Source organism: Triturus cristatus, chromosome 11 (assembly GCF_964204655.1).
Source record: "Triturus cristatus chromosome 11, aTriCri1.1, whole genome shotgun sequence".
Classification (NCBI taxonomy): domain Eukaryota; kingdom Metazoa; phylum Chordata; class Amphibia; order Caudata; family Salamandridae; genus Triturus; species Triturus cristatus.
In genome coordinates this window covers 364,824,544-364,841,257 of record NC_140594.1, presented here as the reverse complement: position 1 = coordinate 364,841,257, position 16,714 = coordinate 364,824,544, and the positions used below count along the sequence as shown (strand labels likewise).

General features: G+C 46.2%; 1 protein-coding gene across 4 annotated transcripts in view; it reads right to left on the bottom strand.

Moving 5' to 3' along the window:
• Positions 1-223: 223 nt before the first annotated feature.
• The window catches only part of LOC146784189 (protein DGCR6-like), a 115,989-nt gene continuing 99,498 nt past the window's right edge, over positions 224-16,714 (bottom strand). For all 4 annotated transcript variants that reach the window (XM_085633901.1, XM_085633898.1, XM_085633899.1 and 1 more), the window contains one exon: positions 224-792. In XM_085633901.1, coding sequence (XP_085490027.1) covers positions 709-792 — 84 coding nt within the window. In that variant the 3' untranslated portion in view covers positions 224-708. The remainder of the gene's footprint in view (positions 793-16,714) is intronic.

The window sequence follows — 16,714 nt, the reverse complement described above, 5'->3', positions numbered from 1 at the left end:
AATTCCAATAGCTCAAAATCTCGCACTTGCGAGACCTATTGCATTGCAAATGCTTGTTTAAAATGTAGCCAGCCTTGCAAAACTCCGTAGATTAAACACAACTGCAACGTTTCAAGGTTCATTACCACCATCCCAGATCTCTCTGGCTTTGGACACTATCCCCTTCATTTATGTTTTACCCAATGTTCACATCTTACCTGAAGCAAGATCCACCAGACAACAGTTTGTTTCCGGGTTTATTTGCATCTGAATGTTATTGAATTAATTACCAATTGATACCCATCCACGAGGTCGTAAAAAGCGCATTTCAATTAAACTGAAAGATTTGAACGTTCCAGAAAAACACCCGAAAACTACAAAATCTTTTGTGTTGAACGGATCCAGTACTCAGTTACCGTAAAGGAAACCCAAAGCAAACAATAATAATAAAAATAGTTCAAACCATGGATGGATATTAAACGGGGCGAAACCACATTTTTGAAACCAGGTGGAGAGTGTCATAGAAGAGTTAATGTCTACTGGAAGAGTCGGCTTCGGCTACAGCCGTTCAGCACTCCTCCCTTTCATTCATATAATCCCCAATCTGCTGGTTCTGTGATCTTAGGCACGTGTTCTAATGTTTTACTTTCCTTGGAAGAACAAATACTAGAGATTGCCGCTGAATGTCGGATTTCACACCAGTGTGCACTGTTGTGTGTGTGTGTCAAGTCAATTAAAGCTGTTTCCCAGTTGTGATTCTTTCTGCTGCAACTTCCGAATCAGTTCCAATAAATTCATCTGTAAAGTCAGCTCCTACAAACCAAGACGAAAAGAAAAGACGTATATGAATATTACATTTCCCCAAATCACACTTTCTTTTATCAATAGGCATGTTGATCAGTAACACACTTGTGTATGAATCCTTTTTAACCGAAAAATGTAATCAATCTCAACATGGAGTTTGGTTTTAAAAATTATTTTTATTTACTTCCCTACTGAATTTTAACATTGTGTCTTGATAACAATGTATTATGTAACTGTTTGACACTGAAACCTTTTAAGCTTAAATTTCCACCACTGGTTGCAGTTCTTCACATTCAAGTTAAGTAACTGAGGCTTTACTGTTTAAGACAGAGGATTTATAAGGGGGGGAAGGGGGAATAAAGGGGAGAAAGAGGCAAAGCTCGTAAATGTTAAGTGACGTCAGTGAGAGCGTCACCCTATGTTGAGAATAGACTGGGTGAAATCTGAATTAGGCCTGAGTAATTTCGGCAATTTTGCGTTACTGTTTTGAAGTGAAATTAGAAAACTTACACAATTATACCAGTTTTTGAATTATCAAAAATTTGGCACAAAAATCCTATCGATGTATACAAATATTTTCCTTTGGTATGAAGCACTGAACCACCGCATTCCGGTGTTTTACCTGCTTCCTCCAAATTCAGCAACTACGGCCTTTCAGAATCATGGTTATTACAACAATTAGTCAGAACTAATCCTGGGATCGTCTAGATACATTTCTAGGGAATTATTTAGTTTTGTCTGTTGCCATTCTGCAACAAAAAAAGATTTCTTCCAGTCGAAGAAGCACACAGATAATCTTTAAAAGTTTTGGAAGAGACCTAAACCTGCCACTATATAGTTATAGGTTTGAATCGGAATGGCCATGCATAAATAAACTCCTATCGGGGGTGTCGTCTTCAAAATTATGGTAAACATACTGTAAGAACTTGGGTTACTGGTTTAGGGGGGTGTAACCCTAGCCAAGCAGCAACCAAAATCCTTGACAGGGTGAGGCACAAGCAAATCCCAAATTAATCTGTGCTCAGCCCTCTGGTAGGTTGGCACAGAGCGGTCAGGTTTATTTAGAGGCAGCGTGTAAAGTATTTCTGCAGCACTTCAAACACTAATAACGTGAAAACACAACACAAGGAAAATCCCACACCCTTTAGAAAAATAGAGTAACTTTTAACAATTAAACTGTGGGAAGCTGCCTCTCTATATAGTGTACTAAAACGAAGTACAATGCAGAGTCCAGTGGGTCCCCAATTGGTTTACAGAGGCAAAAGTAGGTAACGCCAACACTCTCTTTTGTGGTAATGTGGTAAAGCAGTTGGGATTATCAGAGAGTAGTGCTAAGCATTTGTTGTACTCAGAGAGCCAATAAATGAGACACAAACTCAAAGAATAAATCCGAGACCAAATTGGAAAAATAACACTTCTTTTTATATATGTTTTAAAAACAAGAACTTCATTCAAATGCAAGTATTGTTTTCGATAGCAATATTCACAGGTAAGTAAAACGTTCAAACCAGTGCGCTTTTATGCATAATGCAATCCTATGGGAGGAAAAGTCAAAGATGCATAAAGATAGGTACAGTTGGTTTCAGGGAGTTCACCTTCAGGGTTCGGTGTTGTAGTGGACCATGGTCCAAAGTTCTGCCAGGAGTTCTTTGAGGACCACCCAGCTTCTACCAGGAGCAGGGTGCTGGTAAAGCTAGTAGCTGGTGCACTACGGTGAAGGGGGACCACCCAAAAACAGGCTGCACACTGGAACTTGCGGAAAAGTTTGAGGGCTCCCAAACGGGGGCTTAGGTCTAAAGGGGTCTGGGAGCACGGTGGCACAGCCGGTTCGTCGGAAACGGGGTCAGGCGGCTCGGGTGCAGAGTGGTTCGGTTGGCTGGATGCACAAAGATGCACTGCAGCTGACTCACGCGGCATTGGCAGTCTACACGGAGATCCGTCCGGTCTCACATTATTCTGAAATTATAGTGTGTTATCAAGGCACCCTGAAAGGACTTTTTATTATACTGCCACGGCTGTAGCACATCCATCATCGAGGGCATTTTAACATACTGAAGTGCCTACCTTACCTCACATCGAGAACCCGGCCGGGTCCTCATGTGAGTTTTTAGTTTCACCTATTCACTGTGGCACATCACCTTCACCAAGGCTGCGCTTACCATTACCAGCCGGATGTCCCAAATCCGTCAGTCCTGAAGAGACCCCACATACATAGAAGGGTCAAAACGCCGTCGACAAGCACTTAGAAATGACCATTACCCAGCATGTTTCATTGTACCTATGCTGCTGAAACAATACATTTATATGGCCTTTTCTCCGAATTCATGGAAACCGTGTTTATATTTATTCCGTTTATATATTCACTTTGTTGGTTCCATTTTGCACTTGGGGACAATGCACAAACTGTTGCGCTTTGGACTGAAAAGAAGTGTACCTATATTGTGATTGATTGCTTGTTTATAAATATGCTATACCCAATCACACTGTGTAGTCTGTTTATTGTCCTCTGACATTTTTGCACCCTTTTCGATTGCGATTGTGCATAAATATTGCTTAAATAATGTCCACATAGTCCACAGGAACCGCTGTGTCTTATATAAACATAGTACTATGGTTCCGTTGTGAGTAGGGTTCCCCTGTTCTTGCCCTTGGCCAGGCTGTCCAGGGCCAACCCTAGGGGTAAATTATATGTATTAAAAAGTAAAGGTTTGGGCATGGCAAAAGGTTTATTTTGCCAGGTCCAAATGACAGTTTGTAGCTGCACACACAGGCTGCAATGACAAACCCGAGGGCTATCTAAGTGGGATGCACAACCAGTGCTGCAGGCACCCTAGTAGCATTTAATTTACAGGCCACGGGCTCAGGTCATGCCACTTTACTAGGGACTTACAATTAAATTAAATATGCCAATTGGGTACAATCCGATTCTACTGTGTTTTAAGGAGAGAGCACAAGAAAATGTGCACTGGTTATCAGCAGTAGTGCGTGCAGAGTCCTTATGCCAGCCAAGGATGCCAGATGCAACACATGCACATAACAAAAACTCAATAACAAATTACATGAGACTGAAATCCCTTAAACAGGGAAGTGCAGGAGAGTGGACCCAGAAGAACTGAGGCTCATTCAAAGGTGCTTCGCTCATAATATTCCTGCCTTTACCTAAGCCATTATTTCTTACTTGAGCACATAAATTGCCATGGATTAAATGCTGGACACCAGGACAGACTGCTTAAACTTAGTTTGTTATTGTCAAATAGGCTAAAAAGTTCGTCCTGTTTGTAGGATGTAAACAAATATCCGGTTAAACACAACAAAAGACAACTGTGGAACGTACTCCCTATTTCAAATGAAACAGCATTCTTGCTTTTTAGTTTCACAGCTAACTCTTCAGCACACAGACCAGAAATTGCCAATCTGACACACTCAATAAAGGATGGCCAATGCAGCCAGTATTTGCTTTTGTCATAAATAAAAGAAAGGCGCCTGCATTAGGGATACTGACTGTCGGCTCTTTTTAAAAGATGCTTTTGTAGCCTGAATATTCAGTGAAAATTCAAGTGGTGCAGAGAGTCGAAGACTGACTTGATTTGTCAGCGCCTAATGTGGACTAATTTTATAGGCCACATCACAAAACTGTCCACTATGTTGCAGACTTGAGCGATAATTCAAAGATGTTGTGTCAAATAAGCTCTCTGCCACATCTCTACATATGCAGGATCTTTTGTCGCCTTTATGAGGTCATGAGGGCAGTTTGATGCCGGGCTCTAGTGTAACACACATTTTTGTCAGTGAGTTTTAAAATGTGCAGAGAAACCCAGAGGCATGTTTGACAGAGAAGGGAGTAAAAGGCCAGATGGTCCACTATGGAAACTTGATTAAAGCTACAAGTTCTAGTTGGTAGCGTTTTCTTGATTCTTACCACTGAACTCTGCCACAAAAAGGTGGAACACATTCTTACAAAGATTACTAACTTTTTGCCTCCAACGGTTTACAAAAAAAGGAATAAGAAAGGCTTTTATGAGGACAGTCTACAGAGCCAGCCATGCCAAATTGATAATGAATTCTCAAGCTGGTACTCAGAGTACAGAGGCAAGCAGAGAAGCCAAGGTACTTCCAGCAGTCTTCCCCAGGGGACTATGAATAATACATCTGATGCTATATTAGACCCCGTCGAATGCACTTCAATTCCACTTACTGCTTTCTTTGAAGGTCATAAATTTCATTTTAAAAAAAAACAACTAAGAAGGCAATAGATGGGCTTTTGCCCGTCAAGAAATTACAAAGGTTGGTGGACAGGCATGGTTTAGAGTCCGCATTCATAAAAGTACTAACACGTCACTCCAGTATCCTAATAAAGTGGAGAACAGCAATAGTAAAAAAAAAAAAAAGCCTAGAACATCTAGCATACATAAGAAAAAAGGTTCTCTTGCATCAGGCAACTGTTCGGATAGGCCATAGCTCTAGCGAGCAGTAAAGTGATTACAGAACTCTGACACAGGGCACACAAACATAGGAATGAAGTAGTGTATTCACTGATATTTCTGGCTACAGATTTGTGGCCAAAACCACCAAATGTTTGCAATTGGCAGAGATTGGAAAGGGATTTCCTCTAGGCTTCTGCTGCCATGAGACAGAAGGAAGGCAGAGCCCGATCCCCTCACTCACTCCTAATGTTTGTACTATTGCTCCACCGACCCTCGAAATATCACTTAATACATCTTCATCTCCAACTATAGATGTTATAATGGAGGAAAGTGGTGGTTATGGATTAGATGTGCCTGAAAACGTCATTAAGGTTCTTTCTTGGAATGTCGCCGGCATTTCCAATAAAATAGATACGAGTGATTGGGACTCTCTGATAAATAATAGTGACGTTTGTCTCTTCCAGGAGACCTGGGCTAGGGAACCTCAGTCCAGAGCGGGTTACGCAGTTTTTGAAGTAACTGCAGCTTGGTCTGGCAGGGGGAGGCCATCTGGAGGACTGGCGATTTGGGTAGCTAGTCACATTGGGTGTATTGCGGAGAGCCTACCGACTCTCTCGCCGGACATACAGTGTGTTCTACTCAAGTGGCCTAATGGTTCCAACTTAGCAGTACTTAATGTGTACTCTCGCCCTATTGGTATTACTATGGAATCCCCTCTATTTGATGATCTTGCGCGCTTTCTGGAATCCCTTCCTAACAACTATAAGATAGTGCTGGGTGGGGATTTAAATTGCCACTTTGAGCCCCTGAAAGGTTTAAGGGAAGGTGCACTTATGGCAGAAGACGATTTTTGGGGTGTTCCCCCTTGCCAATCTCCGTATGTTAAATCCTGGTCCCCTTTGGCTGTGCAAATCATGTCCCTAACATTAAATTTTTCTTTAAGGGCATGTAACGGACGTACTATCTCTGACATCCCCTCTGCATACACGTTTAATAGGAAGAACCATGAATCCAGGCTGGATTACATCCTTGTAGATATGAGTCTATGGCCAATGGTCCTGGACTTTAAAGTAACAGCTAGATCGGACAGTGACCGCAATGCACTTATAATGGAGATGGTGCATCCTGTGGCTGCTGCGCGATCTCCTTCTGCTGAGCTTGACCATGATTCCGGGAACCTGGTACTTAGCTCGAATAGACGCAGGGTTAAGTGCGGGAAACTGCAGAACTCAGAGGAGTCTATAAGTAACATTTACAGGATAGCACTTCCAAAGTTAGAAGAACTGGATCTGCTAATTATGCAGCCTAAAGATCTGCATTTTAATGAGAAGCTGGCCTTAATCCATGATGACCTAGTGGGTGCATTGGGTGATGTTTTTTATCCAGTGGCTCCGCAGAGGAAAAATAAAACACGTACTCCAACGTGGTATAATTCATCCTGCAGAAAGATTAAGACAGAATTAATAGATACAGTTAAAATAGGTCTCGATAAGGCTAAAATCTCCGAGCTAAGACGAAACTATAGGAAAGCTATGGCAGTGGCTCGGTCAGTATGGGACTGGAACAGATGGCAGGATCTCACACTTGCACTGGAAATGAGGGATATGAGAAAATTTGGGTTTCTGGTAAATATTGGCACGGCAGAACCCAAGGCTGCAGTGGAGCCAAACATTGCAGCATCTGTATGGGAGGCCCATTTTGGACAGCTTTACCAAGAACCGCTTCAATGTGATGATGAGGGGGTTGTGGCTTTTACAACTGTCCATGACCCTACTTCTGAACTGGAATTTACCCTTATCGAGGTGGCTAATGCAATTGAGGGACTGGCGAGGGGCAAGGCACCGGGTCTTGATAGGTTGCCTGGTGACCTTTTTCATCTTCATCCAGACATTTGGGGTCCTTACTTCCTCATACTTTTTAATTCCATTCTGGGTGGGATGGAGATTCCCCGTACTTGGCTGGGGGCTGAAATAGTTCCTATTTTTAAAAAGGGCTCTCCTCTTCTCCCTGCCAATTACAGGCCAATAAGTTTGATAGATGTCCCTCAAAAAATATATTCGCGCCTCCTTCTAAACCATCTCTCGGACTGGATGGAGGACAATAAAATTCTTAGTCCTCTCCAGGCTGGCTTCAGGAAAAAAACGTCCACCATGGACCAGATCTTCCGCCTCGTTCTCCTCTATTGGAAAACTGTAACCATTGAGAGGGGAAGGCTGTACATGGTGTTCGTGGACCTGAGGTCAGCATTCGACCTGGTTCCCAGGAAAAAACTTTGGCAGACCCTAAAGGAGTTAGGTGTCCCGACCCACATTTTAAATGCCATTATCAGGCTCCATGAGAATAACTATGCACAGGTCAGGTATGTGAGGTCGGGAGCACTGTCATCAAAATTCCCGGTCCTAAGAGGGGTCAGACAGGGCTGTGTCCTTGCACCAACCCTGTTCTGTTTGTACGTTAACAGTGTCATAGCACATCTTGACACTGTTGTCGACAATGATGCCCCATGTTTGGGTAGCAGGAGGGTACCCGCCATTATGTTCGCGGATGATACCCTCCTGCTGTCGAAATCTCCGATGGGGATCCAACGGATCCTAGATGGATTTGGCCTTTTCTGTAAGCAACACGGTTTAGAAATTAACACAGGGAAGACCAAGTTCATGTTATTTAATCCATCATCTAAAACCAGACCTAATCCTTCTCTGAGCACTGAAAGATTGGAGAGGGTGAATACCTTTCAGTATCTGGGGGTAATCCTCCATGAGAATTTATCGTGGGAACCCCAGATGGCTAAAAGTCGGCTCAAGCTTTCTCAACTGTCAGGGGGAATTCTGAAAGTGGCAAATTCCTCTACATACAAACCTATTAGTCCGGCAGTTGAGATGTATAAAACGCAATCAAAAGCCGCTGCATCTTATGGTGGAGAACTTTGGGGACACAAAGCGGGTTCAGGAATTGTAAAAGTAGAGAACAATTTTATAAGGCGCCTTTTGGCCCTCCCTTGTGGTACACCCCTTCTCCCCCTAAGATTAGACTTGGGTTTACCCTCTATAAGAGAAGACCTGGAATTAATGCCACTGAGATTCTGGCCCAGGCTTTGGTCCACTACTGAGCTCGAACATTACAGGCAAGAGCTCGCCCATGTCATGATTTATAATCATTGTGATAAAATTTCTTGGCTGGCCTTTATTAAGAAAGAACTTTATCGACTAGGTCTTCCTGAACTATGGGACTCCCCTGAACAAGGTTGCCTCAGGGTCCCACGCAAACGCCTTGTGGGTATTTACAGGGAAAAAAGTTTTGTCTCCCTTGTTTCCGCTCCTAATAAAGGTATTCTGACTGCTAGATTTTTGGACTTTAAGGACACATACCAATTCGAAGGGTTCATGGACATCATTTTCCCCATTCTAGCTAGAAAACTGTTTATTCCATGGAGGCTAGGGACTCTTCCCATCAAAATATTTACTCACAATTGGACAAAAAGGACGGATACAATCTGCCCAGGCTGCTGTATTCATGATGAGGAAGAATCCCATATTATGTTTTTCTGTCCTGCATATAATCGACCTAGAAAATTCTGGTTGGTTCCCTTATGCAGAAACTTGGGCTCAAGAAGCTATCTCCACTCGCTAAGAATATTGAAAACGAGCACAGCACCCCACATAGTCTTTGCAGTTGCTAAATTTTTAATGGCTACCTGGCAGCTAAGGTCAAAATATCTTAAAGACTGATCTTTTAGGCTATGAATTTTAACGTCTATTTGCAATCAGAAATTATTTTTATACAATCATGGTTTTATGTATTTTACATGGTTTTATATTAATGTGGATGTATTTTGATGACATTGTTCTTGTATCTTTTATGGCCTAATCGGCCGAAATAAGGAATTTGATTGATTGATTACAGAACTCTGACACAGGGCACACAAACATAGGAATGAAGTAGTGTATTCACTGATATTTCTGGCTACAGATTTGTGGCCAAAACCACCAAATGTTTGCAATTGGCAGAGATTGGAAAGGGATTTCCTCTAGGCTTCTGCTGCCATGAGACAGAAGGAAGGCAGAGGTTGTGTAATGGTGGCTTGTGGGGATGTGAACCGTGTTTAAGAGATACTTCGTTGGGTGAGACAAAAAAGCTGCTTTTCAGTCCTCACCAGCTCCACAAAATAGGAAGCCACATCTGTGCAATATCATACAGAAGATTGCATCATCTCAAGGCTGCATTTCTATGCAAAGTGTGTACACCGGGCCCTGAAATGGCAAGAAGATCCTGAACTCTCAGACGCTTTAAATTGGTAATAAAGATTTGGGAACCTCATTCATGCTGAATAGTGTGCATGGAAACAACTGTAAACGAACCACCAATGGGAGAAACTATCTTGACACATTTGAGAGGCCAGAACATCCAGAAAAATGTATTATCAAGGAAAAGATAATAATTTGCTTTTCATATAGCACTCAAGACCACAGTGTTGACGTTCCTGTGCTTTACAAGTCGCCAGTTAAATTCCCTGGAATTTTCACTCCTCGGCATTACAGTTACCGGGGGTCACCGTAATTCCAGGTGCGGGAAAATAATGGGGAATACAAGATTTTGTGGAATAACCTCTGGAAATCAGTGTTTCTGTGCCATATTCCACATGTTTCCCCTAGTGGTTCACTCAGATTTCAGCTAGTTTCAGCAACCAAAATCTTAATGTGAAACACCGCAATTTATAATTCTGATAAGCTCTGTAACTCCTTTTCCCGGGACTGTCAGAATTAATGGGCCACTCGTAATGATAACCTACGTGCTGTAAATCACAGGTGTTACTGTTCTGAGCTCAGAAGACTAGAAGACCGACTTGCCCATGCCAAGATTCAAACTCCTGGCCTGCAGGAGCAACTTGCTAATCCACCTTGACTGCATAACAAAAGCACAAAAGGAAAAACACACCTCCTGATGCCTAAAATACAATAAGAGGAAGGCCAGTAGAAGCAACTACTACAGAGGAAACAAAAATGTACAATGCTCTGAAAGTAACAGTTGAGCTAGCCATACCTTTGTAATGACAGATTAGCAGGACATTCTCGCTGCGAAGGCGTCACTGAGTGCAATCAGAAAAGAACTGACTAGAGGTAAGCACTAGTTATGAAATTTACCGATATTTGGTTTTCTGATAGATCATGAAGCCTAAAGAAAACCCTAGAAGGGTGACTCCGACAGTCACCCTCACCATCAGTTGCAGAACCTGCTTACTGGGAATAATAAGACGAATGTCTTTGCATTCTCAAAGCAGAAGAGTGTTTTGCAATTTTTAAGTAACGTTGTGAATCACAATACCAATTTTACTAACCTTTGTGAAATAACAGGGAAATGGGCAAAAGGGCGGGGGCAAAGAAGTACCGTCCCCTGGTGATATGCAGTGTGCAATGCTGGTGATGCGCCATGGCATGCACGATAGCTTTGCAACATATCTGTGGTCGCAAAACATGGAATGGCTGGTGTCTACCAAGGACCAGAGGTAACTATCAAAGGCGTGTAAGATGTGAATAGTTGACAATTTACACTTTACTGGAGAAGGCATTGGACGTCGGGGGGAAAGACACCGGTCTATAAGCCACTGTATCATCCTAATGGGGTCACATTCATGCTAAGCAACCGTTCAAGGTGCTGTAATCGCTGTACCTCATGGGGTTGCAATGGGGGCCCAGTACAAATGTAAATACGGAAACCGAGGTGTGCCGTCTTATGCAGGCCTCTTTCCCAGCATTTGTTACTTTTCACGGAGAGGTACAAGCCATCTTCCACTCATTATTATAAACGAGGCAGGGGATTTGTGACTTTTTGCAAAAATATCTTCTCTCCGCTAAGGGGTGTGAGAATCCCTGGCAACAAACAGTTTGAGTCTAGTTACCCAATACAACTCACCGCACTGCAACAACCTTTTTGTGCACGAGGCCGCAAATCTATGATCCTACTTTGCTTTTCAGCTAGGTCGCCTTGCAAGCAAACTGAAAAGGTGTTCTCCAAAAGAACCTAGAAGAAAGGGAACGGGGTTACATCTATGGTGGGTGTATGCCTCTCTCTGTTTCTCTCCTCTTTTCGAGTTCTTGCTGGTAGTGTAAGCACTCCACCAAAAGAAATGTTTCATTCCATCCCTCAATCCAATGGCATTCCAGAGCTGTGCATCAGTCATCCTCAAGTTCAATCCACACGTTAGGCTCTCCCCAGAGGCCCTGGGCCATTCCGTGCACGTGTGGCTTCCATTAGTAACCTCCGACGGAAGGTGGGGTTTCATGAACCTCAAGATTCATACTACACCGAGCAGGCAAGGCCCATTGGACTCGAAGGGCTTCAGCCCCCCCACCCCCCGTCGTGTGTGGCAGCCCGGGATGAGACAGCTTCCCGGGCAGACACACAGCCGCACCCGAGCACTTCACAGGTCTTTAAAAGACCATTTGCATGTTAATGCCCCGGTTACTTACCGGTAATCTTCATTACTCCGAGTCCTTGTCTTCCTCGCCACAGTAATCACCAATGAGCCTTCGGCTCCCACAGAAACTCCAAGTATAACTTTACAGTCTAGTCTCCCTCTCCCTCCAATATGGCCCCCGACTACACAGCCAATCCCATAAAGGGACACATAATGCACCAGAACGACCTGAGAACCAAGCCGCAGACATGAAGCCAAGAAGAGGGCCGGGAGGGAAAGGGAAACTTTACTGTGGCGAGGAAGACAAGGACTCGGAGTAATGAAGATTACCGGTAAGTAACCGGGGCATTACCTCCTCGTCCGTCTTCCTCGCCACAGTAATCACCAATGAGCCGATACCAAAGCATATCAGCTTCATGTAAGAACAGAGTCCACCATCAAAAGTCAGCAGCAATGCAAAACTTTATTACAAAAAACAGGAAAGACACACATGGAACTTCCAACCTATGGGACCCCGGAACTCAGCACAGAAGAGGCAAAGGCAACCGACGCACCCCCCCCACCCCCCCAATCTGAAGACGGTAGTGCGACATGAAGGTATGAGGGGAAGACCAAGGCAGCAAAGTTGTCCCAGTGTTTAGCGTATGAACGCAAAGTAGACGGACTCCGGGATCGCTGAATAACATCAGCAACCACCGCCGAACACCCATCCCGAATCAGGGAGTCCCTCAAGAGCCAGGCCTGCAGACCCAAGGACCGGAACACCGGAAGAGGAAGCGGAGGCCCCATCAGAGGAAAGGGATCGAAGGGTAACAGCCACCCCGAGCCCACCGCCATCTCCAACAAGAGAGGAAACCATGGGCGGCGACGCCAACCTGGCACAATCAGAAGAACAAGGAACCCCTCCCTCTTGATCTTCTGCAACACAACTGGGATCAGGGGAACAGGAGGGAACGCATACAATAGGCCCCTCGGCCACAGGAAGGATAGAGCATCCACCCTCCATGCTTCCGGACACGGCATAATTGTGCAAAAGCAACAGATCTTCGCATTGAATTTGGAAGCAAACAGGTCCACAATCGGAGACCCAAACCTCCTCCGCAAAACCCTGAACATCTGGGGCATCAGGGACAAGGAACCCATGGACGGAAAGACCCTGCTCAGGCAGTCCACAACCACGTTTTCCTGACCCGAAAGATAAACAGCCGACAGTGAGGCCAGGTGCAACTCCCCCCCAAGAACAAATCAGGAAACTGAGGGAAAGAACCCGGCAGCCCCCTTGATGGTTGAGATATGCCATGACCACCTGATTGTCCGTCCGGACCTGAACATGATGACCCAAGAGAAGGTCCGAAAAGGCCAACAGACCTAACTGGACAGCCTTCAGCTCTCTGTAATTGGACGAACAAGACCTCACAATCGGATCCCAAAGACCCTGAGCCGAAGAGTCCCCCAGAGTAGCACCCCAACCCAAAAGGCTGGCATCTGTAGTGAGGACCCGAAAAGGAATCACAAGGAAAGGACAACCCCGGGAGAGATGCACCACGTCCAACCACCACTCCAGGGCCACCCGAACCCCCACCGACACAGGAATCAGGAGATCGAGATCCTGAGAACAGGGGTCCCAATGCCGCAAAATGTGGGAAACCACTGGGTACATGTGAAGGCGAGCCCAAAGAACCACAGATAGGGAAGCGGACATGAGACCCTGAACCCTCAACCAAAGTCTCGCAGGCTGGGAAGGACGTGACAGCAGGGATTGAACAGCACACAGAACGGATTCCATCCGAGCAGGAGGCAGGAACACAGAGCCCAACAGAGTCTTGAAACGAGCCCCTATGAAAGTCAGATCCTGCGCAGGAACCAGGGATGACTTCCCCACATTCACCAGGAAGCCGTGCTGTTCCAGGACCTGGCAAACCCTCTGGACATGGACCACCGCCTTAGAAAGAGAAGAAGCAGAAATCAATAAATCGTCCAGGTAGGGAAATACCTGAATTCCTTCCCCATGCAAATGACCAATGACAGGGGCCAAAACCTTCGTAAACACCCTGGGAGCAGAGCAGAGACCAAAAGGCAATACCTGAAATTGGAAGTGTCGACCCAGGACACAGAACCGCAGGAAACGCTGACTGGCTGGGTGCACCGGCACATGGAGATAGGCGTCCTGGAGATCGATAGACGTGAGAAAGTCCCCCCGAGAAATCAGAGAGAGGATCAACTTCAGAGACACCATTTTGAAAGTCTGAGGAGGAACGAACCCATTCAGCCATTTGAGGTCCAGGACAGACCGCAGATCCCCCGTGCGCTTGGACACAAGGAAAAGGATGGAGTACACCCCTAACCCCAGCTGAGCCTCCGGAACCGGAATCACAGCACCTTTGCCAGAAGAGCCTCTATACTGTCCAAAAGCGCCGCCTTCTTGTGAGCCAACCTGGGGCAGGGAGTGGACCTGAAATAGTCTGGAGGAACCTGGTTGAACCCAAGGCGAAAACCCTCGGAAACCACCTGAAGGACCCACCGATCTGACACAGTCATTCTCCAGGACTCCAGGAAGAACCGCAGCCGACCCCCAACCGGACCCTTCCCCAGGGACACAGAGTCATGACTTCGAGGGAGCAGAAGCGGAGGATTGAACATTGGAGAAACAGGACTTATCAGTGGAAGGGGCACCCTGGCCACGCCCCCTACCACGAAAGGGCTGGTGAACACGGCCCCTACGAGAATGCCCAAAGGCACGGGTAGCACCAAAAGAATGGAAATGACCAGCCCGATCCGGAGCCAGCAGCTTCCTATCCTCCGCAGTCTTCTTGACCATATCCTCCAAAGGAGGACCAAAAAGCTTGACACCAGTAAAAGGAATCTTCATAAGTAAAGGTTTCTGGGCAGCATCAGCCTTCCACGAGCGCAACCACAACTGGCGCCTAGCCGCCACTGAAGAACCAGCCGCAGAAGCAGCCGCACCCAAGGCATCATAGGAGATGTCCGAAAGGAGACGAACCTGTTGCTCCATCATGGCCAACGTAGAGGAGACATCCTCGCCCTGGTCCAACAGTTCAGCCAAGGACTGAAAATCCTTCAGCAAGGACTGAATGGTATAAGAGGAATAAGTGGCAGCCCTGATGGAAAAATTGGCAGCAGAAAAAGTGCGCTTCACCGCCCCATCCACCTTCCGATCCACAGGATCCGCCGGGGAGGAATCCTCGGAGACCACAGACCCTTGAGAGGACATCGCCGCCATCAATGAATCAACCTTCACAGATGAAGGATACTTGGAAGAAAAGTCCTGCAAAGGGTAACGTTTCGCCAAGAAGCGCAGGAAAGCCCCTTTATCAACATCCTTCCACTCATTTTCCAACACCTTCACCACAGAAGAATGCATCGGAAGAGTATCAGGATCCGGACGCTGATACTGCGCAAAAAAATCATCTTCCATGGGAGCAACCGAATCAGGAAACATCAAGTTGGCGCGAATGTGCCCCAGTACGTCCTTAAGATCAGTACCCTGCACAAAGCGACCCTGAACCTCCACATCCTCCTCAGCGTCAGAACCAACTTGGGAGGCAGGATCCGACCTGAGCTTCTTAGAAGGAGGCGCAGCCAACTTGCCACGCAAGGCAGAAGACACAGCGGAATCAATCATCTGTTGGAGTACAGATAATGAAGGCAAAGCCTCCCGAGACCCAGAAGTGACAGCCCCAAGGTCAGGAGCAACAGTCTCCTCAGCAACCTCCATCACACACCAAACAAAATGCAGCAAAGGGAATAACACCCATCAGCAACAACAACAAGAAACAGCCCCTTAAATGGCCATCAGGCGCAAGTAATCAGCAGGACACGCCCCCAGCATGCAAAGAAAAAGAGCTGGAAGCCCGCGCCCCCAACGGATCAAAATTGCCACCTGAAGACCGTTCCGGACGCCAACACAGCACCCAGAGAACTGCCGAGGAAATGCCACAACTCACAGTACCATAAAATGGCCATCAGTGCAAAAGCGCGTGGAGGAAGCGCATAGAATAGAGCGCCGACCGCAGAAGTCCGCTAAGGCAGGACGCGCGGCCGGCAGAAAACCAAAACACGCCTCGCAAGTCCGCTAAAACAGGACACAGATGCGCACGTAAATAAACGAGGCGGGACACCAAACGAACCGACCTCCGCCACGCCGGTGTCGCTGAAAGACGAAACCGGAGAGGCTCGTTGGAGAGGGGGACACAATAACGAGAAAACAAACCATTACATGCCCCCCCCAAACGAACACGGGGCCCCCGAGTCCGCTAAAGCAGGACCGCCGCCCCACACTTACCTGACTAGCAGGAATCACAGCACTCGGAGCAGTGCAGAAACAAAAAAACAGGTCGTTCTGGTGCATTATGTGTCCCTTTATGGGATTGGCTGTGTAGTCGGGGGCCATATTGGAGGGAGAGGGAGACTAGACTGTAAAGTTATACTTGGAGTTTCTGTGGGAGCCGAAGGCTCATTGGTGATTACTGTGGCGAGGAAGACGGACGAGGAGGTAATGAGGCCTTGCTGTTGTTTCACCCCTTCTACGAGCCCTGCAGCTCCATTATGCCTATTGCTCACCCCCTCTAAGAGCCCCTGCAGCTCCACTCTGCCTAATGCTTAAAGTTTCAGCCCCCCCCCCGAAATTTGGCTCCAGTTGCGCCTCTGACACCGAGTATGAGAGCCTGCTCCCAGGCCCCGCCACTCCTCCTGGTGAATTCATTCCTGTATCATTCTGGAAATAAGGAAATGTGGCGCATTGTGCCGGTTGCGGGGACTGTTGGGGTATTTCCTGTACTTCTCAACACTACCGTGGCCCCTCCTTTGCACGGGTCACTTTGGGCAAAATGATGTAGTTATACTAGGAAAGTCTAATTTCAGAAACAAACAAGTTTCCCAAAATCTGGAATGTTGCCGGAAGAAGCGTGCTCCGGTTTTATATTAAACAAACACAAGTGCCGGTCTCTTTCAGGCACACCCCGGGTGACCCTCTCCCACACACACCTCCCCTGCCCGGATCCTGCTACTCCGAGTGCATGGGGGACCTGAACAATGCTGCACGCTGTGCTCGTCACTGCACACTGAGATTTAC